Source organism: Schistocerca cancellata, chromosome 2 (assembly GCF_023864275.1).
Source record: "Schistocerca cancellata isolate TAMUIC-IGC-003103 chromosome 2, iqSchCanc2.1, whole genome shotgun sequence".
NCBI lineage: Eukaryota > Metazoa > Arthropoda > Insecta > Orthoptera > Acrididae > Schistocerca > Schistocerca cancellata.
In genome coordinates, this window is record NC_064627.1 from 908,479,125 (window position 1) to 908,506,388 (window position 27,264).

At 38.4% G+C, this 27,264-nt stretch overlaps 1 protein-coding gene across 1 annotated transcript in view; it reads right to left on the minus strand.

Annotated features, from left to right (window-relative positions):
- Positions 1-340: 340 nt before the first annotated feature.
- The window catches only part of LOC126162841 (cytochrome b5 reductase 4), a 305,369-nt gene continuing 278,445 nt past the window's right edge, over positions 341-27,264 (minus strand). The window contains exon 10 of the mRNA XM_049919604.1: positions 341-1,489. Coding sequence (XP_049775561.1) covers positions 1,435-1,489 — 55 coding nt within the window. The 3' untranslated portion in view covers positions 341-1,434. The remainder of the gene's footprint in view (positions 1,490-27,264) is intronic.

A 27,264-nucleotide genomic window follows, 5' to 3' on the forward strand; every position in this document is an offset into this window, starting at 1 on the left:
AAAATGAAATTAAGTGATTCTTGAGCTCAGTCTGTGTGACTTATTCGTGCTTACATAGTGGGTAACTCAATATCTCACATTTGACTTTGATCAATATATTATAATTTTTTTCCATGAAAGAAATTATGGAAGTATTGGATGAAAGTCAATAAACAGTAAACCAGCATGATAGTGAGTCTGATTTCTAAAATAAAGGGTAGGAGGTAGCAGTTTTCAGAGGCACATATAGATTTGCTTATTTCTTAGTAATAACTACCAAGAATACTGTGTTTTTAAGTGCTATTGGAGCATCTAGAACTTTTTCTTCTCAATAGATATAACAGTCATCAATCATATTTAGCAAACACACACACACACACACACACACACACACACACACACACACACACACACACACACACACTGGAAGGAGTAATATAAATGAAAGGACGAAATACAGAAAATTAAAAATCTCTTTGAATGTATGAGGGAAACCATATGCAAAAACAGTGTAAGTAGGTAAACAGGAAGAAGAAGTAATTGTAAAGTTACAAAGTATATGAGATAGGAAAACAGACACAAACTTTTCAAATCATATACACTGAAACTTATCAAATATTATAACAGGATTTTTGTACACCTATAAACATGGAAGTACATACTGGATCCCTTTCTGATTCTGCATTTAAAAACCCACTGAAACAGCTATGAATAACCAAGTAATATAGTATATTTACTGCTGCATTAGCTGTTCCCCAAATCAATTAGTTTCACTCATAAAATATAAATTTATTACAACTACTGACAGGTATGCCTCTCACAATTTATGTCCACCACTTATTGTAACTGGGTTGCTATGTCTAACATTCACCTGATCATCATTTTACTCTCCTTTCTGAAGACAATGTTTTTTCAATGTACATTCCTTAATAACATAAAATTCTTTGACTGTAAATATTCCCATTTCGCTGTTCATGCAGATAGATTCATTAAACAGTAGTTGAATCACGATTTGCCTACTTGCCCCGTCAATTCCTACCTTTCCACAACTGTTTTGTTGAGATTATCAAATGCACAGTAAATGAAACTCATTCAAAATCTAAATTTTCACATCTACTTTGCTTAGTAAATTCGACATCTCTTGTACAAGTCAAATCTCATCCCGTCAAATTTTACTTATTATTTCATTTGTTTTCATATTCTTAAAAATATACCCAGTTGCATATTTTTAAAACACTGTCTCTCTCACACAGCTTTCACATATAGCAAAAATATGGAATAAATAAACTAAGATATTAGTCTACACTGCCAAAAAAAAGTTCACTGCACTTCAAGCTGTCTTGTCAAATGTTCCCACTTGCTTAGCTGTTAAGATCAATCTGAGTGCAAAACCTTTGTTTTACCATATATTTTTTGGTTGCAGATAGTGTGACATGCCTGTGAGAATCCAGTACTTCATCCAACAAAGCAATGATAATTCGTTTCTGCATAATTCATTTCCTTCAGAAACCTGGAAAACAAAGATATATATGTATTATGACAATTTGTCTTACATGGTTTAATGAGAGGCGTCATTTCTTATGCTGACAAAGCAGAACGCAAATTTTTAATTAGTTATCTTACCATCCCAATTTATTTATTTCGGTAAACAGACTACACTCAGACAGAAGAAGTCTAGAAATAATGAAAGAGGGTTCAAATATCTGTAACATATTTTCTGAAATGCACTTTGACGAGGACTAGATCATACCTTTATGTCGACAATCATCATCACAACTGTGAATAGTCACTAGAGGAACAAGTTTATTCACACAGATGGAGGGATTTTATATTTCGCAGCAAATGGAATAGAAGTAACACTGAGCAGCTGCCATGTATAAAAGGAGGATTACCAGCTCGGCTTCAATGTACTTTTATATATGTTTGGCTGCTGCTTAATGCCCTCTTCAATTTTGTACGTAGTGACCTAACTTCATAAAGACCATTTCATTCTGGACATTCCACATGATATTACAACATATTGCTACAATAAAGTAAATTTGCTATTTGTGGACTTCAGCAGTGTTGTTGTTGTTGTTGTTGTTGTTGTTGTTGGTGGTGGTGGTGGTGGTGGTGGTGGTGGTGGAAGGAGGGGAGGGGATGGGAGGGGAGCGGACTGGGGTGTTGAGGAAGTGGTGGTCGTGAGGGGGGAGTCTTAAAGTTACAGTTTATCCAGCTGGTGTATAAATGCATCATTTAATTTTTCTTATGTCTCTGTATGTTTATGTGGCTTCTTACTGATCCTACTTGGGCTGCTTGACTGTCGCAAAACATGCACATCAGAGACTTATTTTGGAAGTAAAATAAGACCCCTTAAATGTAGAAGATGAGCTGTAAGAGCATATATTGATGCAGTCATATTTTCTTCCATTTTCTTCTATAAGAACGGATGCGAACAGACAATGATATATTCTAGCAGCACTGCCAGAAACCAATCAAAACATTTTTCTGATGTCAGATTGGTAACATGAATAGGCAACAGCTGTACTTGTTTAAAAAATACAAAATCACAGTGAAGAGCCTTCAAAATCAGTAATGGGTAATAAATCTATCTTTGAATGGGGGGTGGGGATATATCAGTGAAACAAATTTTACAGGTTTGGACATTTTGTATAGAGCTCTTCCTTGTTTCTTACCTATTTAGAGGGTAAGCCATACGAACATGAAAAAAAAATTGTAATAACTAATTACATATTTACAGTAAAAAAGTAAATTTGTTCTTACTTATGGTGGAAATTCATTAACTTTTTCAAATTATTAACTCTGTGGCAATTTGTTATTTGTGCAGTACCTTAACCAGAAGTGATGACTAAACACTTACAGTTTGAATTGACATACAGAAAGACTAAAAATACTGCCTGGATTTTTTTTTCCATCAGAAATTCACTGTACCAACATGACAAAGAAGTTCGCTGTTAATTAAAAAAAAGTTCACGTATGTGAGTGCACCCCCCCCCCCCCCTGCCCCCTCCCTCCCACGCACACCATGATGGTCTGGTCTACCAGTGTCTGCCTAAGAAACATTGGGATGTGTCACTGCATGGTTATTATTTTGAGCCATTCACAAATACCTCTGTCAACAGAAGTATGCATATTAGTAACAGAACTACCACTAACAAACATCAAGGCAGATATTTCTGTCATCGCTTCATACTTTTCATCTCCCGATATCAGGACATCAAGTTGTTAACACCAACTGTTTCCATTAAGAACTGTGTAATGTTTTTAAATAACATTACACAGATTTTTGCCACCCGCAAAAATTGCCAGATTTATACTCTGGAGTACTGACCATAATTTTTTCAGTATGTTGGGTACATTTTCCAATATTTTCATAATTATGAAAACAACCCAATGTAATGAAATTCCTCAGCACAGAGTTCAATTTGAGAGAATATAAAAGTAAATTGCACATCATTTGTTGGAATAAGTACTGCTGCTTATGTACACACTACAGGGTATACTGCATCTGCAAATACTTAAGACAATAATCAAACTGCTGCCAGCAAGTGAACAGGAACACTGTTTAAAATGACAGGAAGGACTCACATGCAGTGGTGAATGATACGACAACAATGGACACTGAATAAGAGGTGTAGTACTGATACTGAAACTATGAGCTGAAACTCTTCTCAGGACTAAACAAAGAAACTGTCATCAATACTTGAGCAGTGAGTATATCTTAGTGCATATGTGCATTGGTGGATTTAGATACTGTATTAAAGGAGTCTTTGGGGGTCAATTTAAACTATTTAATTACTGCAACTGAATTGAATTGTTGATTGTGGTCGCAAAGATCTTTGACTGATCCTTCATTTGAGAACCACACAGCAGGGACTGTAGCTACTTTATGCATCGGACAGCAAGCACTACTTAATATGTTTCACAATGCCATGCGTAAAAAATTGATTCTTTTGGGGCTCAACCCTCAGTCCTTATTGGTGATCGAAAAGTAGAGTCAAATGTTTTGGATAGTCCTACAGCCAGGGACCACTTGTATACCCAACAGAAGGACTGTCTTAGTGTCACTAGCCTACAGTATGACATCAAAATATGAAGAATACACACATACTCCTGCTTAGAGAAATGGAGAAAGTCAGTTGGTGAAAGAACCAACCTTGATACCTTTATCTATTTCCAACATACAGAGGTTCACAGTTAACCTAATTGTCTATGTAAAATATACATGTAAAATCCAGTGTGAGGCAAAAACATAGTTTATAAAGTGATGTAGCAAGGATAAAGTGTCTCAGTATTCATCAGAAGGGTTCTGGAAAACCCATGTTGTAGTACTTGGTATATGTAAAATTTTTGTGCATGTGAAATCTGGTCTGGGGTGTAAAATTAGTTTTGCATTAGCGCAGTTTCACATAAGTAACTATCAAAATTTTATGGTCCCATAAAGTTTCTTTCTCATACGAGTACCACATCCTGCTGTAGCAGGGAAAAGAAGGGAACCAGTGGAAAAATACTCCTATCAGAGCAAAAAAGGTGAATATGCACCTGTTTAAAAGATGCTGACTGAATTGTGGGATACCAATTGCTTCAATGCCGAATCAGATATTAATTGAAAATAAAGGCAAGGTTTAGAGGGAATGGTAAGACAGGAATCTACAAAAACTGAGAGAAAAGGAGAAGTAATACTGGGCAAAAGAAAGAAAAGATTATGTGGAGTGCTGGAAGCACCAATTATCTGTTTTTAAGGAGGAGACTGGAGAACATATAACACAAAAAATTAATGACAATATGGAGGACGCTAAGAATACACTGAAGGTAAAGTAATTTTGATGAACAGGTGCAAAGGTTTATGAAAATTTAAACCACATTACAGCTGTTGTGGTACATCAGATAAGAGAAAATGTGAAAATCAAAAGAGAAAATCACTAGGTCAGAGAACAACTAGAATCACTAGACAAGAAACTGGAAAAAGAAACAGCAGGTGTTCAAACTTGGATTATCAAGAAATTGTGTGGATGAAGTTTGAGCGTACAAACTGAGTTTCAGTAGTTTACATGTAAAAAAATGCAAAGCATACAATTGCATGTCAGTAGACACCATCATCCTATGAGAAACATGAAGAGGATAGCTAAAGAATGAGATGTGTAAGGCATCTGGGAGCAAATGTTAACTGGAATTCTAGAGAACATGAAAATGCTTATTTGCAAACCAGCACCATCATGGACACAGTATATCAAACCAATACAGGGTTAGTTAATAACAACAATTTCTGGGAAGATTTTCATTTTGGGTAGGGTAAGGGAGTAACCCAAAAGTTTCTTACATTTGATCCACAGGGGAAAACACATCCAGTATTATTTTTAAAGGCATTCCATTGGGCAGTATCTAATACATAGGGTGAACAGAAACAAGTGCATCTGTAGCAAATCATTTGAAGGGAAATGCACATCAGTGTGACTTGCTTAATGTAGCTAGCCAATTTGGGAGAGATTTGAAGTCAAAATATTGGTCAAGTGGGGCATAGCAGAGACTAAGGTTACAGCTATTAGGATCAGGATTGTATAATAACCCATGGGATGGATTACCAGTATATAATTTTGCAGAATGGAATCTTGACCAATCTAGGCATTTATATGAACCAATTTGTGAACTGAATTTTGTGGAAGCACTTACTAGTATACTGACTTCAGTAGAAAGGAAAACTAATTTACCAAACATGGGAGAATAATCAGTGACTGTTGGAGTTGCTAAATCAGTTTTATTATTTAAAAAATCATGGGAAAGTGATAATGTTAGATAGGAGTGGAGTTATGGAACTCAGTAGAGATAAAAATGAACAGAATTGGGGTAATTATGTGTAAGAAGTAAAATATTATCAAGTGGTTGATCACTATCACAGTGATTGTAATATTTATGGAAGGTATTAGAGAAATCCAGTTTATAGAAATCAAAATATCTGGCGAAAACAGAATTATGAACCAAATAAGGGTAGGACAGAATGGTATAGGACAGGGAAACCATACATATTTGATAGAGATGTACAGGGAGCAAGAGGAATGCTAAGACCAACTTATGTAGTTAATACGGATTTTGTAATAGGGCAAGCTGAACAAAATATCTTAGCACACCAGTCATTCTAACAACAAACAGACCACCACCACAGTACCTACTCAAAAACCCAGTGGTGAAATACAAGTAGTGTTTGACATTAGGGCAGTCACTCGGCTTTACAAGGTAGAGTCAGACCATCTAATTAATACTGAAGAAATTCTGTCTATTTCTTGGGAGGTGGGATGGGTGGGATACAATGAATGGAACCTCGCACAGCGAGCATAATTCATTCCAGAATCTTACTCGTGTGAAACACTCATTAAGCGAAACAATTTATCCCATATAAATTAATGTAAAATATGGTAATCGTTCCATGCAGAAGAAGTACTAAAAGTCTTATCTTATTCATGCCATTTATTCAAAGAAAATTATAAATACACTATTACATACTTTGAATATAATAGAGGGAAACATTCCACGTGGGAAAAATATATTTAAAAAGAAAGATGATGAGACTTACCAAACAAAAGCGCTGGCAGGTCGATAGACACACAAACAAACACAAACATACACACAAAATTCTAGCTTTCGCAACCAACGGTTGCCTTCTCCTTCCCTCTTTCCTGACGAGGCAACCGTTGGTTGCGAAAGCTAGAATTTTGTGTGTATGTTTGTGTTTGTTTGTGTGTCTATCGACCTGCCAGCGCTCCTATTACATACTTTAATATTCACAATACTTAACTAATTCTTTTTTACTAGGAAGCTATCTATAGTCATTTGTTTCCACCAACCCTTCTACACTTGGCGAAAATGCGACACAGATTTAACATCAAATTTGTAGCATGCAAAGCTGCTGATTATGAGAATGATGGTTTTCAGTGTACAATGCAACCAATTCCCATGCTTTCAGCATTTCTCTTATTGTGCCAGAATATTGCTGTTACTGCCCCCTCTTCTGAAGAACTCTTCTCCACAAGTACTGACTCAAACGCCTCAAGTCACATTAGACAATGCTCTCCGACCAAAGCTGCTTCCTAGCAGATGTGAGAGTTCTCTTGGTAACCCATTCCCATGCCTTTTCGATCATCTTGACACGGGAAACAATGTTGAAGTGATATTTCCAAAGCTGTACGAGACAAATTGGTGGCTTCAGTCAACTCAAAGCAATGTTTGAGGAGTTCTTTAGGGTAGAGCTTATTAACGCTAGAAATAATCTGCTGGTCCATAGGCTGGAGTAACGAAGGGGTTTGGGAGGCATAAATTGAATCTTGATGAATTGATATTCTTCAAGGAAGGCCTGGGGAATGGGCAGGGGCATTGTCCATAACAACCAAGAAACAAGTGGCCTATTCATCTCAAACAAATATTTTTTCACCAAAGGACCAAACACTCCATGATCCAATCACAAAAAAGATCCTGTGTCACCCAATCCTTGTTGTTGGACCTCCACATCACATTTGAATGGTAAATGAGCAGTGGTTTCATTTTTAAATTGCTGCTTGCATTGGCACAGAATGGCAGTGTGAGATGGTCTTTCATTGCCTTGTGACTGGGCAAGGCATTATCCTCTGCTGTTATAACAGTACACTTCTGCATCTTTTTCCAGAATAGACTCGTCTCATCACAATTAAAAAGCTGTTGGGCAGATACCTTCAGAATCTATAAGCATCTTGAAGTTGCTGATGAAGTTCTCTGCTGCCTTTGTGTCAGAGCTAGCTGCTGTGGATGACGATTCTTCCATTAAATTGCTGTAACACCCATGGCTTCCCTTAAACACTTCTTTGACCACTGATGATCCAGGCGTCTTCTTAACGAGGTCAGCAAAAATCATTCTCACCTTCTCACAAATGATGTTCTCATTAAGTGTTTTTGCTTTTCATTTATCCATATAAGGAGCAACTTATCATCCTCATCCAGAATATGAAACCACTGTTTAGATACGTTGGGGTGGCAGAAGAGCCAACACCGTGTTACTAGAGGAGGCCAAAATGCACGCGTTGTAGCTCACGCAGGCTGGCGTGAGAAGGAAAGAACTATACTGACGTGAGGTCTGGAACATGACAAGGAATGAGAATTCAGAAAGCAGACGTAATTACTTTCATACTTAACTTTAATCCATTAATGATGAACGTCGCTCTTGAAGGTACATGATTCACAATATCAATCTCAATAGTAACTGAATATGGCGCCTTGCTAGGTCGTAGCAAATGACGTAGCTGAAGGCTATGCTAAACTGTCGTCTCTGCAATTGAGAGTGCATGTAGACAGTGAACCATCGCTAGCAAAGTCAGCTGTACAACTGGGCGAGTGCTAGTGAGTCTTTCTACACTAGACCTGCCGTGTGGCGGTGCTCAGTCTGCAATCACTGATAGTGGCGACACGCGGGGCTGACGTATACTAACGGACAGCGGCCGATTTAAAGGTTACCACCTAGCAAGTGTGGTGTCTGGCGGTGACACCACAAGATACTCTTGTCACTCTCTTTGAACCATCTATCTCCTTAATCTTGTCCTTGTTCTTGAGGACAGTGCAAATAGTTGATGTAGACTGATTGTACGTGCATTCTAAGTCAGCAACACCCACACCACATTCATGTTTTTCTGTGGTTTTACATTTCATTTCTAACTTCATTTTCTTTCTCTTATGGTTGTCCTCTTGTGGCTTTATCTTTGAGGAAATTTCTACAAGGTTATTAAAATATGCACACAAAACAACAATGTGTGAAAACAAGTTTAGAAAAATGTGTGAACACAAGCTGCACTAAGACGGTAGCAGGTAGTGTGCTACACCCAAACTGCAGTATGTACTAAAACCATTGTTCATATGCCACTGTCGACAGTGAAAGGTGTTCATACTGTTGAATGTTTAGACCGCCGCACATGAGTGGCTGCTGACATCACATTATTGTTGTCACTCGCCATGCGAAACATCGCTCATTAAGCGAGTCATTTTTTACGATTTGTTTTGCTTGTTATGCACATTGTGTGTTAAGGGAGATGCTCGTCAAGCGAGGTTCTACTGTACTTCAGTAACATGGACATTATTGTGGGGTACTGGCAGGTGCTACTGGCTCCTGAAACCTGTAAGTACACTGCTTTCTTATTTGAAGGGATGTGTTTAATACTGCATTTTGGTTTTTGGATTGAAAGTGTCAATGTAAGAATTCTTTAGAGAATTTACCAGGCATTAGGCCAAGAAATAATAGATTGGATCATTCTGTACATAGATGACTCTCACTGGAACTCAAACATGGGAAGAGAATATGTGACTGTAGGCTTTCCTGGCGTAAACTGTTGTGAAGGTTTCTCAGGTCTCCAGCCGGGTGGTAGAATTTGTGTATCACGACATTTCAGGAAGTGTCATACTACCTATCTTCTGGTGAAGTGTCGAGATTCGCAGAGAGTGGGGTATTTATCTGCATGGTCATCCCCCTCCACTAGACCTTGGGAGGCTGTGATTGACTGGCAGTATGCACACTGTCGTGGGTGTAGCGGTTGCCCCCGGTGGCCACATTCGGTTTTTGGTGTAAGCATTCTGTCTGCGGCGGAGGACATTGACGGGCACGCTCCCAACAGATTGCCGCTATCACGATACCATGCCTCTATGAACTCCCCAAGATCCTTAAGGAAGGGGTGCCTCTGAGACAGATTGTGGACTCCATCAAATCTCACAGTTATGGACTAGCTAAATACCTAGTGAACTGCTCAAACCCTTTGTGGAACACTGCAGCCACCATGTGAGAAACTCAGCCGAATTTGTAAAAATACTCAGGGAATGCGACTACAGAGGGAGGACCTACTCGTGAGCTTCGACGTGATGTTGCTTTTCATGAAAGCGCCCCTTAAAGGCTCCTTGGCACTTTTAGCTCAGCACTCTGAACCACAAACAGTCAACCTGTTCGAACATGCACTAACAACCACCCACTTTCAGTGCAACGGGGAATTCTTCAAGCAGATCAACGGTGTGGCCATGGGCTCCCCACTGGATCCTGTGATTGCAAACCTCTATATGGAACATTTCGAGGTGGTGGCCCTTTAAACTGCCAGACAGAAACCAAAGCACTTTTTCCGCTATGCCAATGACACTTTTGTCATGTGGGGACATGGCAAACAGGCACTAGATGAGTTTCTGGAGCACCTCAACAGCATCCATCCGAATATCAATTTTATTATGGAAATGGAGGAAAACTTAGCCGAAGATAGGTAGTATGACATTTCCCAAAATGTTGCGATAAACCACTGCTACCACCCAGCTGGAGCCCTGAGAAACCTTCATTATGTGAAGAGAATATTCACACTACACAAGCTTTGTTGGAAAAGGTGAAGGAGAAGAATATTACTGTTAATCTGGAAAAGGTCAAATTTAGCCAAGGTGAAATAATATTCTCAGGACTTATTACAAACAGTAAAAGTGTAAGATCAACTCCTACTAAGGTTGAAGCCATTTTGAAAATTCAGAACCGATGAACAGAAAGCAACAATCATTTCTAGCTTTAGCAGGGTTTCGCCAGCATATCATTCCAGATCAGACATTAAGTAGTGTATATTTAGCAAATCTTTAAAGAAAGCTGTCCGCAGCTCATGGTCTCGTGACAGCGTTCTCGTTTTCCGAGCACAGGGTCCTGGGTTCGATTCCCAGCAGGGTCAGGGATTTTCATCTCCCCACAGATGACTGAGTGTTGTTGTATCATCATCATCATCATCATCATCATCAATCCCCATTATGGTCGGAGGAAGGCACCACCATTAGGACCTTGCCTAGTACGGTGGTGTGGCTATCCCGCATTGTTCCCCTACACTCTATCAAGAAGCATGCGACTTCATTTCCATTTCCATTAAAGAAAGCTGTATCATGGTACTGATCCTCTGAATGTATAATAAAATTCAGAATATCAAAAGTATTAAGTACGACTACACACTCTCAGCTTCACAAAGGAGTTTCACACTGTCTGTGATTCTTCAGGATGTGGACTGGGCACAGAGATTTACCAAATAATAGAAACTAAAAGGGAGCTAACGTAAGAACTCTGGCTTTTGTTAACAGAATGCTAATTGCCTGTCAATGAAACTACAACACGACTTAGAAAGACACATTAGCAGGAATCACAATTTAGTGGCTGACACCTTTTAGAGAATGCCATTGAACATGAAGGAGGTGCAGATAGCAGTTACACGAATTTACTATTAACAAAATGTAAAAGAAAAGCAAGCTTTTTATCCCTGGATTGGTAAGAAAATGCAGAAGGTAGCTAAAAATCTTAGGCAAAAAGTAAAGGAGATGTAATTTGTACTTAATGAGGGCACACTGTTTAGTGATCTGCAGGCAGAAATACCATATTGGTGAATATGCATTTCTGAGGAGTATGTGATACATATGACCACATATATCCATATGTGGTATGGTCACTTTCGGGTCAAAAAGTGTCTAAATCACATGAGACAATATTGTTATTTCAAGGGAATGGCTTGAGGGATAAGGACAACTGTAAAATCTTGCGAGTTGTGTGTAAAAAGTAAATATAGGACTTAAGCAAATAGATACAAATGTTACCCAATAGTTCCAGGACTAATTTGGGATCCTGTGGCTATAGGATTTCTATGGACTCCTACCAAGAGTATGTGCAGGATTTCAGTACATACTTATAGTTACGGAAGTATTGTGACAAGAGTTATGGGCAGTAAGTATTTCAACAAAGTGGGAAATCACACAAACTTTTATTAGATAATGGACCACAATTCACATCTCATATGTTTAAGGAACTTTTGATTGAACAGATGAGGGAACATGGTAAATTATCCAGTATTCTGTGTAATGAAAAATACACCCATTGGTCACAATGTGTAAAAGATGGCAATAGGATTTCTATGGACGCCTACCAAGAGTATGTGCAGGATTTCAGTACATACTTATAGTTATGGAAGTATTGTGACAAGGGTTATGAGCAGTAAGTATTTACTATAGTTATATTGTATGTATCAGCTAATCATCAAACCAATGATGGGAGAAGAATTTTTATCTCTAGCAGAGAAACGAATTTCTTCCTGCAGGCATTTCAATGTTGGGAAAGAAAAAAATTATTATGAGGTAGTCTGAACCTCCAGTAGCTGGAAAATCACACCATTCACACTTCCAAACACACATTGACTTCATACCACCCATTTCAAGACACTTGGACCACTCTATTGAATATCTATTCATATTTACACCCTTCAGCACTGTTTTTCATCAAAATAACCTTCTTATGCTGCTATTCATAATGTTCAACATTCTTTAAGAATAATAATTGTATTTCCTCATAATCAACTTATTTAAATCTTCCCCTTATCTACTTTACTTAAAATAAATCTCCTATAGGTGATGCACATCATACACAAAAATTTTCTCACACCAATCAAAAGTCATCTAATGAATACTCTCTTTCAGCAGGCTACCCAGTAAATGATTACCATCCACAAATCTTAGTCATTCTCAGTTACAGAAAAGACTCTCACGTTCTTGCTCCCCACTGAAATGCCTGCCGTGTTCATGATCAAACTAAAGGGAAAAAATCCCAAATGTAACTCCGTCCAGATAATTTCAAAAAATAATTTTAAAACTGGAGCAACCACAACTATAATAGTTACACGTGATTGCTTGACAATTCATACTGTGAACAGTTCACTAAAAGTTAGATGTTAAAATTATTAAAATGTCTGCTGTAGCTGTATTTGTTCAGGTCAATTACCAATCCCCACAACCAGTTTTGCAACTCTAAAGTTGCTCCTTCTGGTGCAAATAAAAAGGATAAGTCATAGGTTACAGAATGCCGCAGAGAAACAATTGTCATGGCTAGGTAAAGTTCTCAGCCCTCTTCAATTGCTAAAAAGCCATAGTCAATTGATACAAAAACAGTCATCAATGATGAATCGCATGTCTGTGTTGAGTTAGAAAGTGTACCCTTCCTGATTAAAATATGCTCTTGTCAGCCTATGTCATGCAGTGGAATGCCCCTCATAGATAATGTTCAGGGAAGTACTGAGCCCTGTACTGACACAAGCTGACATGCTCATGTGTATTTGCCACCATCATAGCAGCTGACAACATAAGCTGTGAGTGTCCCATGTGGTGTCGAATCATGTGCTGTGGCTATCGTCAGGTACTATAGGCAGCAGCCACAGCACACACTTCAACTCACAGGACACTTATAGATTATGTTGTCAGCTGCTATGTTGGTGGCAAATACACATGAGCATGTCATCTTATGTCACTACATGGCACAGTACTTCTCTGAATAACATCTATGAGGGGCATTCCACTGCTTGATGTAGGCTGACAAGAGCATATTTTAATCGGAAAGTGTACAGTTTGCAACTTAATGCAGGCACAACATTTATCATTTGTGATGGTTATTATATCAATTGACAATCATTTTTTGTCAATTGAGGAGGGCTGAGAACTTCACGTGGCCACATAAGTTGTTATTCTGTGACATTCTGTAACCTATGATATAGCATTTATATTTGCACCAGAAGACACAACTTAAGGGTTGCAAAAGCAGTTATGTGGGTTTATAAAATGACCCGAACAAATACAGCTGCAATGGACCAATGGACATTACATTCAGTTTCATTAAAAAACCACTGTATGAACTGTCAAACAATCGTTCAATTCTGTCTATCATTGTGGAACAAATGCTATACTGCTGCACATTAATCTGCTATTTGTTTATCCACATTGACATATCTGAAAAAAGTTCTTTAGCAAGTCTCTTCTGTCTTGTGTTCCTTATAGTGTCCCCAGCAAAACTGTCATTTCTTCTCCATCACTCTTCACGGTCACAGTCTTTTCCTCAAAGCTTATATTACCATAATATGTAAATCCAGTCATTACCCGAAAACACTTTCGTATTCATGTGTGGTACAAAAAACATTGACTGAAAATATGTAAAATGACCAATATTTATTCTAAGAAATACTTCTTTCCTGATTTTTATTGATCTCCATTCTGTGATGCCCCTTAGTTGTGTCCACATTACTGGAAACACAAGATCACTTGGAACTTCAATAAGTGTCCAAAATTCCTACTTGGGAAGTGTGATAGAGGAAAATGGAAGAAATGAGAAAGAGATCAGTGAATGTGGCAGATAGATAGAAGCATTCCTGGGAAGTATTAGGAGCCTGGTTTGGAACTAAGATGTTCCACAAAAAAGCAAAGTAGTGATATATACACCAAAGAGCCAAAGAAACTGGTACATCTGCCTAATCTCGTGTAGGGCTCCCCACACCACGCAGAAGTACTGCAACACGACACGGCATGGAGTCAACTAATGTCTGTAGTAGTGCTGGAGGGAACCAACACCATGAATCCTGCATGGCTGTCCATACATCCATAACAGTATGAGGGGGTGGAGATGTCTTCTGAACAGCACATTGCAGGGCATTCCAGATATGCTCAATTACATTCATGTCTGGGGAATTTGGTGGCAGCGGAAGTGTTTAAACTCAGAAAAGTGTTCCTGGAGCCACTCTGCAGCAATTCTGGATCTGTGGGCTGTCACTTTGGTCTGCTGGAATTGCCCAAGTCTGTCTGAATGCACAACGAATATAAATGGATGCAAGTGATCAGATAGAATACTTATGTACACATCACCTGTCAGAGTCATACCCAGATGTATCAGGGCTCCCATATCACTCCATGTGCACATGCCCCACACCATTACAGAGCCTCCACCAGTTCATACTGTCCCCTGCTGACATGCAGAGGACATGGATTCATAAGGTTGTCTCCATACCCCTACACATCCATCCGCTCGATACAATTTGAAAAAAGACTCGTTCAACCAGGCAACACGTTTCCAGTCATCAAAAGTCCAATGTTGGTGTTGACAGGCCCAGGTGAGGTGTAAAGCTGTGTGTCATGCAGTCATCAAGGGAACACAAGTGGGCCTTTGGCTCCAAAAGCCCATATTGATGATGTTTCGTTTATTGATTCACACATTGATGCTTGTTGATGGCTCAGCATTGAAATCTGCACCAATTCATAGAAGGGGTGCACTTGTGTCACGTTGAATGATTCTCTTCAATCGCCATTGGTCCTGTTCTTGCAAGATCTTATTCCGGCCGCAGTAACTCTTGAAATATGTTGTATGGGTAAATCTCCACTTCATCGCTGCCTTGAAAATGCCGTGTCCCATCGCTCATGCACCGACTATAACACCACATTCAAACTCAATCAAATCTTGATAACCTGCCATTGTAGCAGCAGTAGCTAATCTAACAACTGTGACAGACACTTGTTGCCTTATGTAGGTGTTGCCAAACTCAGCACCATATTGTTCCTGTTTACATATCTTTGCATTTGAATATGCATACCTATACCAGTTTCTTTGATGCTTCAATGCAGAAGTTACAACATCTCAATATTGACCTATGTATCTGAAACAGGGATAAGAAAGAAGAGAGATGCAAGCAGATTACAGACCTGTTAAATGAAATTCCTCAATGAGAGGATAGGGGTAACAAGGGGAAATAGCATGAGGAATGAAAGGGTAAGGGGAGCAGTGAAGGAGGAACCGTTTCAGATCGAGACGGAAACATGAAGACTAGGGTGGTATGGGCACTTAAAAGAGAATGGAAAACAAGAAGATTCTCAAGAAGGTATATGAAATGGAGATGCAAAGGAAGCAAACATGAGGAAGACAAAGGGATAGGTGGCTGAAAGGTATGGAGGAGTGTGTTGGGAAAAAAAAAAAAAAAAAAAAGGTGAGGACTGGACCAGAATGAAACTGAAGGATGATCCAACAGACCCAACCCGTAGCTGGAAACTGTTCATGATGATTATGATGATGATGATGATGATGATGATGATGATGATGATGATGATGATGATGAATCATCAAAGGGGATCACTGTAAGATTACAAGATTTACTACTCACTGCATTTCTCAAGATAATGTTCCCGGCACAACTTTTCGGCAGTTCTTTTCAGAATGATATTTGTATGTCGTGATCTGTCCAGCATGACACCCAGGTGTGTTGGCTTGTCTGTATCTCAAGGTTCTTATCATATCACGTGACATTCAGCTTCTTATTTGCCTGTTTTGAGAGAAGGTGTAAAGCACTAACTTATGTCTTTGAGGGATTAGGTTAAGGTAGTTGTCTTGGTAATACTCAGGTATTATCCGTAATGAGTTTTCCAGTTTTCCTGCTACTTCCTCAAAGCCCTTTTCTTGTGCAGTGATAGGCAGATCACCAGTAGACGATAGTGTGGTCTGGTGTTGGGTGGTAACTTGTGCATATATTAAATAAACAGGTTGCCAGGAAATACCCCTGGATTAGACTGTTCTTTCATTGACACCTACTTTTCGTACTCTCCAGATTTACATTAAACTGTGTTTTGCTTCAGGCATCAGAAAGTTGGTTTGAAATATATTTATTTTACCAAAAGCACTCCAGACCATTTTATTCTTCTATTTATTTCTTTTTCTATCCATCTTGTTGTCTTCAATTGCTCTAAATATAAAAATTCAACTGGCACCATTGTCAATTTGTATTATTTCCTTTTTGATATACTGATGATATGATAAATTAATCTTATTATGACTGATCTTAGTACTACTTTCAAACACGCATTAATGGAATGACAATGTTTTCTTCAAACAAATGTCTGAGGTATGATAACCAACTTTTTCCACTACCAGTTTCAGCCTGTAGCCCTTTACAAGTTTTTTTGTTTTGAAACACATTCAATCTATAGTGATAAAAATTGATCATTATTCCTCAGAAAATTACGTGACAAATCTGTTGTCCTACGATAAATACCATGCAAATGTTGTTACAACCACAGTGAAAATAAATGCTCTATTAAGTTTTTTCATTGACTGAAGAAGTTTGTCACTGCTGCAGTACAGTGGTATCTGCAAAAGTGAGGTAGTTCAGATATGATCTGTCAACACAGAGTTTTTACTTACATTCTATAAAAATTAAGGAATTGTAATATTTTGTTCCAGATTTCTTATTACAGCAGCAACTTTGTACTTATATGGCCACTGATAACAATGCAAAGAAAAATAGAGGCATATATAAGTTTAAAATCCAAAACTTAAGTAGGAAGACTAGAGGACAAAAGAGTGAGGAAAATAAATATTGCAACTATATAACAAGTTAATTGTCAGTGAGGCACAGGTGTTTTAGTAGTGTTGGTAACTTCAGCCTGTTGTGAGTGGTTGGAACAGATGGCATGAATAATGACATGAAGTCATGGAGGACTAATTCATGTTTTGCAGGATAGGGACATTCAAGTCCAGATTTGAAGTTTGTTTGCCAATTTTCGATGCTGGCTATCATGTTTTGTACTATTTCCTAGAAGGAAATGTATTTTCTGGTTACTCTTCATCAGGGCTTTGTCAGAGGTCTCAACTTTATCATCCATAAAGTTTCCTTTTTTGTTTCTAATACTCACTGCCTCATTAATTTCTTATCTGTATGTCATATTTCAAGAGAAACACTAGGACGTTCAAAACTTGTAATACATATGTTGTAAGAGAGAGTGACTGTCATGTCACTGTGACCAGACAATCGTCCTTAAAGTTGTTGCATAATATTTTGCCTGCTGCAATAAAATTTGATAATAAGATATTTATGTAAGTATAGAAGCTAATTCCAGCATGTTTGCTTGTCTCGTAGTATTACTGATGTGATCCAGAGTTTATATTTTATGGACAGGTCTGAATCTTATCACAGTTCATCAGAATTGTGTCGGCATTTGGTTTAATAAACCCTTTTGAATCAATGTCTGTAGTCATTGGCTGTGCTATCATGATTTTCAGTATGGTATGGTATATGTAAAAAATGGAGGGCACCAGTAAATTGTGTTGTCTGCAAATGGTTGCAAATTTCCTCTAGATCTTGTCATAGCGACATGTCTGTTGTGTACAGTGAATTGCTGTGCCCCAACTTTACCGGAAAATAAACTGTTCCTGCGTCAGTCAGCAGAACGATGTCATAGAGAGAGAATCAATCATCAGCCAGAATTCCAGGCATCATTACACAAGAAAGCATACTCAAGAGTCCACAGGTGCTCACTTAGGACAATGACAAAGTGGAAGATGCCAGCCAGTGCATTTGAAAGGCAAAGTTGAGAAACTAAAGCATCACCTACTGGGTAAAAGGTGGCTACCTGCAGTTGTTGACCACCTCCCTGGTGGGCCAAGAGTTTGAGTTAAGGCTGCCTTGCTGACAAGCGACACTGTCACTGCAATCCAGCCTGTACAGGCCTATTGTGGCACAATGGATTATTTGAGCAGGAGTAATGGGTTTTCAGCACAAGAAGGCTGGCCATGGGTGGGGTGTGGTGGTAACCACCAAGTGGCAGATCTCAGTGAGCTGCATGGATGACCAGTGGCTGACCAAGCCACATGCCCAAAAATTCAAACCAGCAGATATGACTTCAGTACTGCTGCCAGCATGAACAATGGCTTCCTACACGTTGTTCACATTTGCTCATCTACAGTGCAAACCAAAATATATTGAAGGACAGTACGTCAAATTGGAGAGGAGAGCGATACAATTCTGACAGTATGCAGATAAAAACTATAAGTCAATATATGTGAAAAGATACAGCACCAAGAAGTTTTCTGTAACCATAATTCAGCAAACTGATATAACTTTTATCTTATTTAATTTATAAAAGAAATTGAGCACGCAAACTGTAGCTCTCAGTAATGCACAATGATGGAGCTACTCACATGTTTGTAACAAAATAACTAAGTTGTGAGATGCAGTTTAATCGTTTTTTAAATTAAAAATCAATATAAATCTGATACAAGACACACACACACACACACACACACACACACACACACACACACACACACACACACACACAGTAAGGCAGTATGCACTGCTCCACATTGTTACATTCCATATCCAGCATTTAGTTCCTAAGACATATTTTTTATTGTTTTTATTAATTGTTTACAAATTTGTGTAGGTTTTGACCATAACCTGAACACTATTATGGATATCACAATTCTGAATAGTGCAATGGAATGAGGAGTAAACATCCGACAAGAATATGGTGTCATATACACATCTGTTGTGATATTTCAAGTGCTGCAATGTAGTTCTGCACTTGTTTAACCATAAATTTTGGATGAACTAATGCACATTAAATTAGGTGTAGGACATCAGTTTTAATTAAAATTTTAACATGCAGCTAATGGTGCTATCATCATTTATGTATCACATTTTGTAAATTAGGCTGGTGAAATTACAGATCCATTAAGCGACGCCGATGCTGGACTTTCCTTGGAAAGGTGGTCCCAGGCCATAAAAGGGTGCCAGCCATCTTGCAATAGGACAGTGTGCTTTATGACTGGACTGAGGCAATGTCTATGCTGGCCCAATTGGTGCTCCAGCAATACACTTTTTTGATGTTAAGAGAAATTTTCACATTGTCAGTCACAACACTTAGAAATATTTTTTCACACGGCTTCACTGTGGGCTTAAGAATAATTCTGCACTAGTCAGGACTGATTTACTTCTGCTGTCAGCCAGGCAAAACTTGTCATTTTTCATGTGAAATGACTTTAGGCTCCGATTCTGGGCTCTGAGACTGGACTTTAACTTAGTTTGCCAATGAGTGCCTTAGGATATTTTGCTATTAATTGACATTTAGGTTACAGTATCGTGTGTTGGTTGGACTGTGATCAGGTATGAGCTTGTATGATAAGTTGCCTTCAGTTAACATTTAGCTGTGAATACAGCCTGCTTTTTCCAGTATTTTTTAATTAATTTATTTTATTTAGTGAGTTCTATAATATTTGGGGCTTGAGTAATGTTCCTTGAATCACTTAGTAGTGTAGTTGCTTTCATCAGCCTGCAAGTTGTTATGTGAAATTTCATGGACAGCACATTTTTATTAGTTAAAATTTAAATATTGTTTTTGCAGCTCATTATGTATCACAGTTTACAACTATGTACAGCCTAGTGTAACATTTTCCTGACTGATATTGACTTCAGGGTCGAATTTATTATTTATATTATTTTCGAAGCACACTTAAGGTCAAAAAGAGACCAAATATCATCCCCGAACAGATAAAAGCCATCATTGTTAGTCACCATTCTTTGTTAAACATTCAGCCCCATTTTAAGTCACAGGTGTGGGTTTGATTCCATGATTTAATGTGCTAGGCAACTAGATCCAAAGCCTACTCAGAAGTAATGACTGCAAGTCCATCCACTTCATCGTGAACACATGTCCATCACTGGTAAGCAGCAGTCTACACCTGCCCCAGTGCACCACAGCAGCTGTCACATGGTTGTTGTGTCCCCACTGACTCAGCGTAATGCAGCTCTCTCACTGAGGGTCTGTCTCCAGCACACTACGCAGTCATGGTCCTCAAGCCGGCCCAGCAGTAGCAACCTACATGATGCGCGCAGTCATTCTCTCCAAACCAGCAGCAGCATGGAGGTTGCAGACTGAAGTTAAGAGTGAGTGGTCTATGTTTTCCAACTGTTGTTTAAATTAATTTATTTTATGTAATGGATTCTATAACCCATACATTTGAGGCTTGAGTAATTTTCTTTAAATCACTTAGTAGCATAACTGTACCTCTTATTTACACTAATATCAGAGTCCAATGTGAAGTTCAGGCAGGCAGGTGCTAAAGATGTCCAAAACTCACAAAATTCTCACAACAGGAAAGTAAATAATAATAATGTTACCATATTTAACCAAAATATTGGTGGATTAAAGAAAAAAGTAGATTCTCACAAAAGTAAAGTAAAAAATAATGTTACCATTTTTCACCAGAATATTTCAGGGTTGAAGAATAAAGTGGATGAGCTCCTGGTTTGTTTAGATGACATTGAATCTGATAATGTAATAGATATACTATGCCTATCTGAGCATCACATTGTGTCTGATATGGGAAAGATAAATATTAGTGGTTATACCGTATTTACTCGAATCTAAGCCGCACTCGAATCTAAGCCGCACCTTAAAAATGAGACTCGAAATAAAGGAAAAAAAAATTTCCCGAATCTAAGCCGCACCTGAAATTTGAGACTCGAAATTCAAGGGGAGATAAAAGTTTTAGGCCGCACCTCCAAATCTAAACAAAGTTGGTCCATTATAATACGAGACACAATTTAGGTCGAATGAATGACGATACAGCTACAGTAGTTTGGTTCGTGTTGTAAGCTTAGCAGTTAAGCTTTACCAGATAGCCATTGCTATGCATCAAGCGCTCCGTCCGTATTTATACGGGTACCCTTCCTTTTTCACGTGCTTCGTCTGGTTTGAATTGATTGCTTATTTTTCTTTGATCTGATAAGTGCCTTTATGTGTTTACATCACTCTAAGCTGAAAATGCATTACTGTACTGGATCATGCCCTGTTTGTCGCATTCTGATAATGAGTGTTTACGGCCTGTCGCCGCTCGCGGCATGGCTTGCTCTTGTGCGCGGTTACTTACACTGCTGCTTTATTTGATAATGATCAACAAGAACCAAATAATAGACTGCATATGATGGAAGATGTTCTGAATGAGAGTTTAGCGAACAATTTTCTCCGTTTGAAAATCTTTGCAGACGCCTCTTTAGTACATTATATTCTGCACAGAAATTAGAGTCATCTTAGATTTAAAAATCTAGTCAATTGCCGTGCTTCATTTCTGACTGTATCACTATTAGCCATAAGAATAATACGAATATAAACATGACATGATATGTGTATTCTTCTGCATTTGCTGTTGTCTCGCTCTAGTTTCGTAGGTTATTAGGCAGACAGGATTTAAATGAGACAGCAGCAAACACGAAAGAATACATGGCAAAATGTTTATATTCGTATTATTCTTATGGTGAAGAGAATACTGCATGTGATTCACAATTCATAGAAGTTCCTAGTAGCAACCATCTCTTCTCACAGGTAGGAAAAAATTCAGGACGTAGAGTTTCCCATATTGACAAACATCCCAAACAGTCTTGTCAATCGGATTTTCGTAGTACATTGAAATGCTGCTAGAAAATGAACAATATAAAATTTCTATTTACTTCGTTGGATAATGTATGAAAGTGCAGTGGTCGAAACTCGGGGCGGAGAAAAAAGCTCGTTTTCCACCTTTTTTTTTTTTTAATTTATTTACTGACGAAGGGGTTTTGGCACCAGTAGTTATCTTTGTGCCTGCAATACATGCCTGTTGTAGCGCTACATATATTCGATGGCAGAAGTTAGTTGTGGCGGCACCTACCAACATTTTTCAGAACTTCCGCTTACTTTGCACTCGATTCTAAGCCGCAGGCGGTTTTTTGGATTACAAAAACTGGAAAAAAAGTGCGGCTTAGATTCGAGTAAATATGGTAAACTAGCTGCACATATGAGTAGAGAGAATAAGGTGAGAGGAGGAGTTGCCATATATGTCAAAAGTTATCACTGTGTAGAAAGCTTAGATACAAAAACGTTTTGTATAGAAGAATGTGCCTGTCAACTTAAACTGAAGGAGGGCTCTTTTATAATTGTAACAGTATATAGGTCCCCTTCAGGAAACTTTCATTTATTCCTGGAAAACTTGGAGGCCTTGCTGTGTTATCTGTCAGATAGGGGAAAGCAAATTATTATTTGTAGGGGCCTTCAATGTTGATTCACTGAAAGAGTGTAATAGGAAGAATGACCTAGAAGTCTTGCTCGGTTCTTTCAATTTGTCATCTGTCATTAATTTTCCTACTCGGGTAGTAAAGGACAGCAGCACATTGATAGATAACACTTTTATAGATCAAGATAGGTTTAAAAACAAATTCTTGTCCTGTTGAGAATGGCCTTTCTGATCATGATGCTCAGCTAGTTACAGTATATGACATAGCTCCATTCAGTAATTCAAAACTACCCTCCAAAGTTGCGCATTCCATTAATGACTCAACAATTAGAAATTTCAGAGAAAATCTTCGGCAGTTAGACTGGGATGAGCTGTACAAGGAACCCGATGCTAATTTAAAATATAACTTATTTCATGATACACTTTTAAGAGAATTTGGAAACTGTTTCCCCAAGAAAGTAGTTAAATCTAATTATAAGAAACCATGCAAAAAACCTTGGCTTACTAAAGGAATAAAAATATCTTGTAACCACAAAAGGGAACTGTATCTAACAACAAGAAAGATTAATGACCCAGAAACAGCCAAATATTATAAAAACTACTGTGCTACATTAAGAAAGGTTATTAAAAAGTCCAGAAGCATGTGCATCATTTTTGAGATTTATACCTCTGATAACAAAATCAAAACAATTTGGAATATTATTGCAAGGGGGACAGGGCAACCAAGAGTACAGGATGACAGCATCACCATCAAAGCAAATGGAAACTTGATAAACAACAAGCCGAAAGTCAAAAACATTTTGACTAAGCATTTTTTAAATGTTGTAGAGAAAATAGGATCTAAATGTTCATTAGAAGAAGCAAGGCAGTTAATGGAAGAGGCCTTACCCACACCATTTGATACAATTGAAATTCCACCCACCTCTCCTTCTGAAATTAGGAAGATAATAAACACTCTCAAGAATAAAAGTTCACATGGAATTGATGGCATTTCCAGCAGGATAATAAAAGCTTGTTCCCAAGAAATAAGTGGGATTCTTAGCCACATATGTAATAGCTCTCTGAAGTAGGGTCTTTTCCCAGATAGACTGAAGTGTGCCATTGTTAAACAACTGCATAAAAAAGGGAATACGTCAGATGTCAACAACTACCGCCCAGTCTCTCGTCTGACTGCCTTATCCAAAATTCTCGTAAAAGTAATGTATTGTTGAGTAGCTTCACAACTTTATTTTTACAAAGTTTTAACAAAATGTCTGTTTGGTTTCCAGAAGGGTTTTTCAACAGAAAATGCTATATATACTGTCACTAATGAAATATTAAATGCTCTGAGTAACCAGAAGTCACCCGATGGGATTTTTTGTGACCTATCAAAGGTTTTTGATTGTGTAAATCATGGAATACTTCTAGATAAACTTAAGTACTGTGGTATGAATTGGACAGTGCTCAAATTGTTTAAATCATACCTAACTGAAAGAGTGCAGAAAGTTGAAATAAACAGTTCAAATAATATGCAAAAAACTGGCGATTTCTCAAACTGGGGAACAATCAAGAATGGGGTGCGGCAAGGTTCGGTATTTGGTCCTCTGCTGTTCTTAATATCTATTAATGACTTGCCATTCTATATTCACGAAGATGCAAAGCTGGTACTTTTTGCTGATGATAAAAGTATAGCTATCACACCCAACAGACAAAAATTAACTGGTGAAATTGTAAATGATGTTTTTCAGAAAATCATTATGTGGTTCTCTGCAAATGGGCTCTCATTGAACTTTGACAAAACACAGTATATACAGTTCCACACAGTAAATGGAATGACACCATTAATAAATATAGACTTCGATCAGAAATCGGTAGCTAAGGTAGAATATTGAAAATTTCTGGGTGTATGCATTGATGAGGGGTTGAACTAGAAAAAACACACTGAGGATCTGTTGAAACATTTGAGTTCAGCTACTTATGCTATTAGGGTCATTGCAAATTTTGCGATATACATCTCAGTAAATTAGCTTACCACGTCTATTTTCATTCTCTGCTTTCGTATGGCATCATATTCTGGGGTAACTCATCATTGAGTATAAGAGTGTTCACTGCACAAAAGCGTGTAATCAGAATAATTGCTGGAGCTCATCCAAGATCATCCTCAGACACTTATTTAAAGAGGTAGAGATCTTCACTGTAGCCTCACAATATATATATTCACATATGAAATTTGTTATTAACGATCCGAACTAATTCAAAAGTAATAGCAGTGTACATGGCTACAACACTGGGAGAAAGGATGATCTTCACTACTCAACATTAAATCTAACTTTGGTTCAGAAGGGGGTAAATTCTGCTGCCACAAAAGTCTTTGGTCACCTACCTAATAGCATCAAAAGTCTGACAGATAGCCATATAGCATTTAAAAGGAAATTAAAAGAATTTCTTAATGGCAACTCCTTCTACTCATTAGATGAATTTTTGGATATAGTAAGTGGGTAATTTCCTCAACCCCCACAAAAAAATTAAAAAGTTAAGTGTCATGTAATATTTTGTGTAATGTAATATCTTGCATAGACACCTTTTATTAACCTGACACATTCCACATCATTACCAAGTGTCTTATTCATGATCAATGAAACAAGTACTAATCTAATCTAATCTAATCTGTTTTCACCAGCATGTGAATTAATGTGTGAACATTCACGGACAGACTTTTATTAGTTAAAATTTAAATACTGTTGTTACGGCTCATTATTTAATGTAACTTACACTTATATACAGCCTAGTAACAATTTGCTAGTCCAGTTCATTATATCAGGAACAAATTTTATTATTTATTATTTTAAAAGCACACTTACTGACAAAAGGAGATGAAGTATCATTCCCAGGTAGACAATGAGAACCACTACTTTTGTTTGTTAAAATTTCAGCCATTTCAGTCACACTACACTGTTACTGGCAACTGCCAAGTGCACATTTATGCCATCTCCTTTGATCATGCCGGGCATCCTAGTTTAATCATCGTCTAGACTGATGTTGTCACTGTGGCCACAGGACTGACAGTGCGGCACTTGTGCCAGGTTTCTGAAGCCACATGGATATCAGTAGCTGTGAATCCCCACATACACTGCCTGCCAGGCAGGTGAAACATTAACACCAACATGCTGCTCATGGCTATCTACATCATTGAGGACATTAAACTCCTCTCCAACTCTGGCTTCATCCTTATAAGTGATGTGAATGAAGAATTATTGTAACCAGGGATTACTGATAATACATTCTACGATTCCAGTCACCACATCCCCACAGCCCACATCCAAACAAGAAGAAGGTGCTCAATCTAGATTTACCATCAGCCAATTCACCCACCATTGTACAGGTCATGTCCTGACTCCAACATTTTGATGTCAAAAGATTTCCAGCATCAACAGCTGCCATTTGTCAGCAGCACACTCCAGCTACAACAACATTGCCAGCTACAGTTTCCAGTTTCAACAGTATGAGTGTGGTGAGTGAACTTAGTGTTTTTTCTGCCCACTTCTGTTTCTGTGCACAGATGTGGTATGGAGAAATCACTGTTATAGTAATCTACACGTGTTGTTTGTGAAAGAACAACAACCTGCAGATTCATCTCAGCTTAAGGCATCAGTATAGAAGAGTATTTATGGGCAGTGATATGCAAGCAGGGTAACATGTGAGGCCATGAGTTGCTTTTTATTCATTAATTATCTGTGACATGTAGTATGTGCCAACATTATAGGCATGAGGTTCATCAGTGTTCAGAGTCAAGGTGGCATACGATTTGTCGGAAGATTTGAGGGCATTTTGTGTTGTTATGTTTGAGTGCCTGTAGTGGCTATTTACATTCTCTTGTGTGTTCTTCGTTATATTATATTTTTTAGTGGATAAAGTTTTCACAAATGCAAGGTGCTTAACTGCTTATGTGCAGTATGAAGAAAATAAACACAGGCAATATTCTGATAATTGTAAGAACTACATCTTAGTTTGTACCACTTGAAACGGGCAATTTATCTTGTGCACAGGGAGTATGGTTCACTGTACAGCCCGCCTGGTTGGCTGTGCGATCTAATGCATGGCTTTCCGAGTGGGAAGGAGCGCCTGGTCCCCGGCACCAATCTGCCTGGTGGATTTGTGTCATGGTCCAGTGAACCAGCGAGTCTGTGGATGGTTTTTAGGCAGTTTTCCATCTGCCTCGGTAAATGCGGGATGGTTTCCCTTATTCCGTCTCAGTTACACTATGTCAGCGATTGCTGCGCAAACAAGTTCTCCACATACGCGTACACCACCATTACTCCACCACGCAAACATAGGGGTTATACTCGCCTGGTGTGAGATGTTCCCTTGGGGGAAGAGGGGAGGGGGGGGGGGGTCCACCGGGGGCCGAACTGCACAATAACCCTGGGTTCAGTGTGGGGTGGCAGAGGGGTGAAGTGGACTGCAGAAGTCATCATAGGGTTGTGGACCACTGCGGCTGTGGCGGGGACGGAGCCTCTCCATCATTTCTAGGTCCCCGGTTAACATGCAATACAATACATACAATGGTTCACTGTTCTTAAGCATGTAATTAAGTACGCATGAGCAGCCATTCAGGAGGAATGGCATCTTTTATACCACAGAAGGCTACTCTAGAGGAAATATTGCAAATTTTAGCAGTCAAAGTA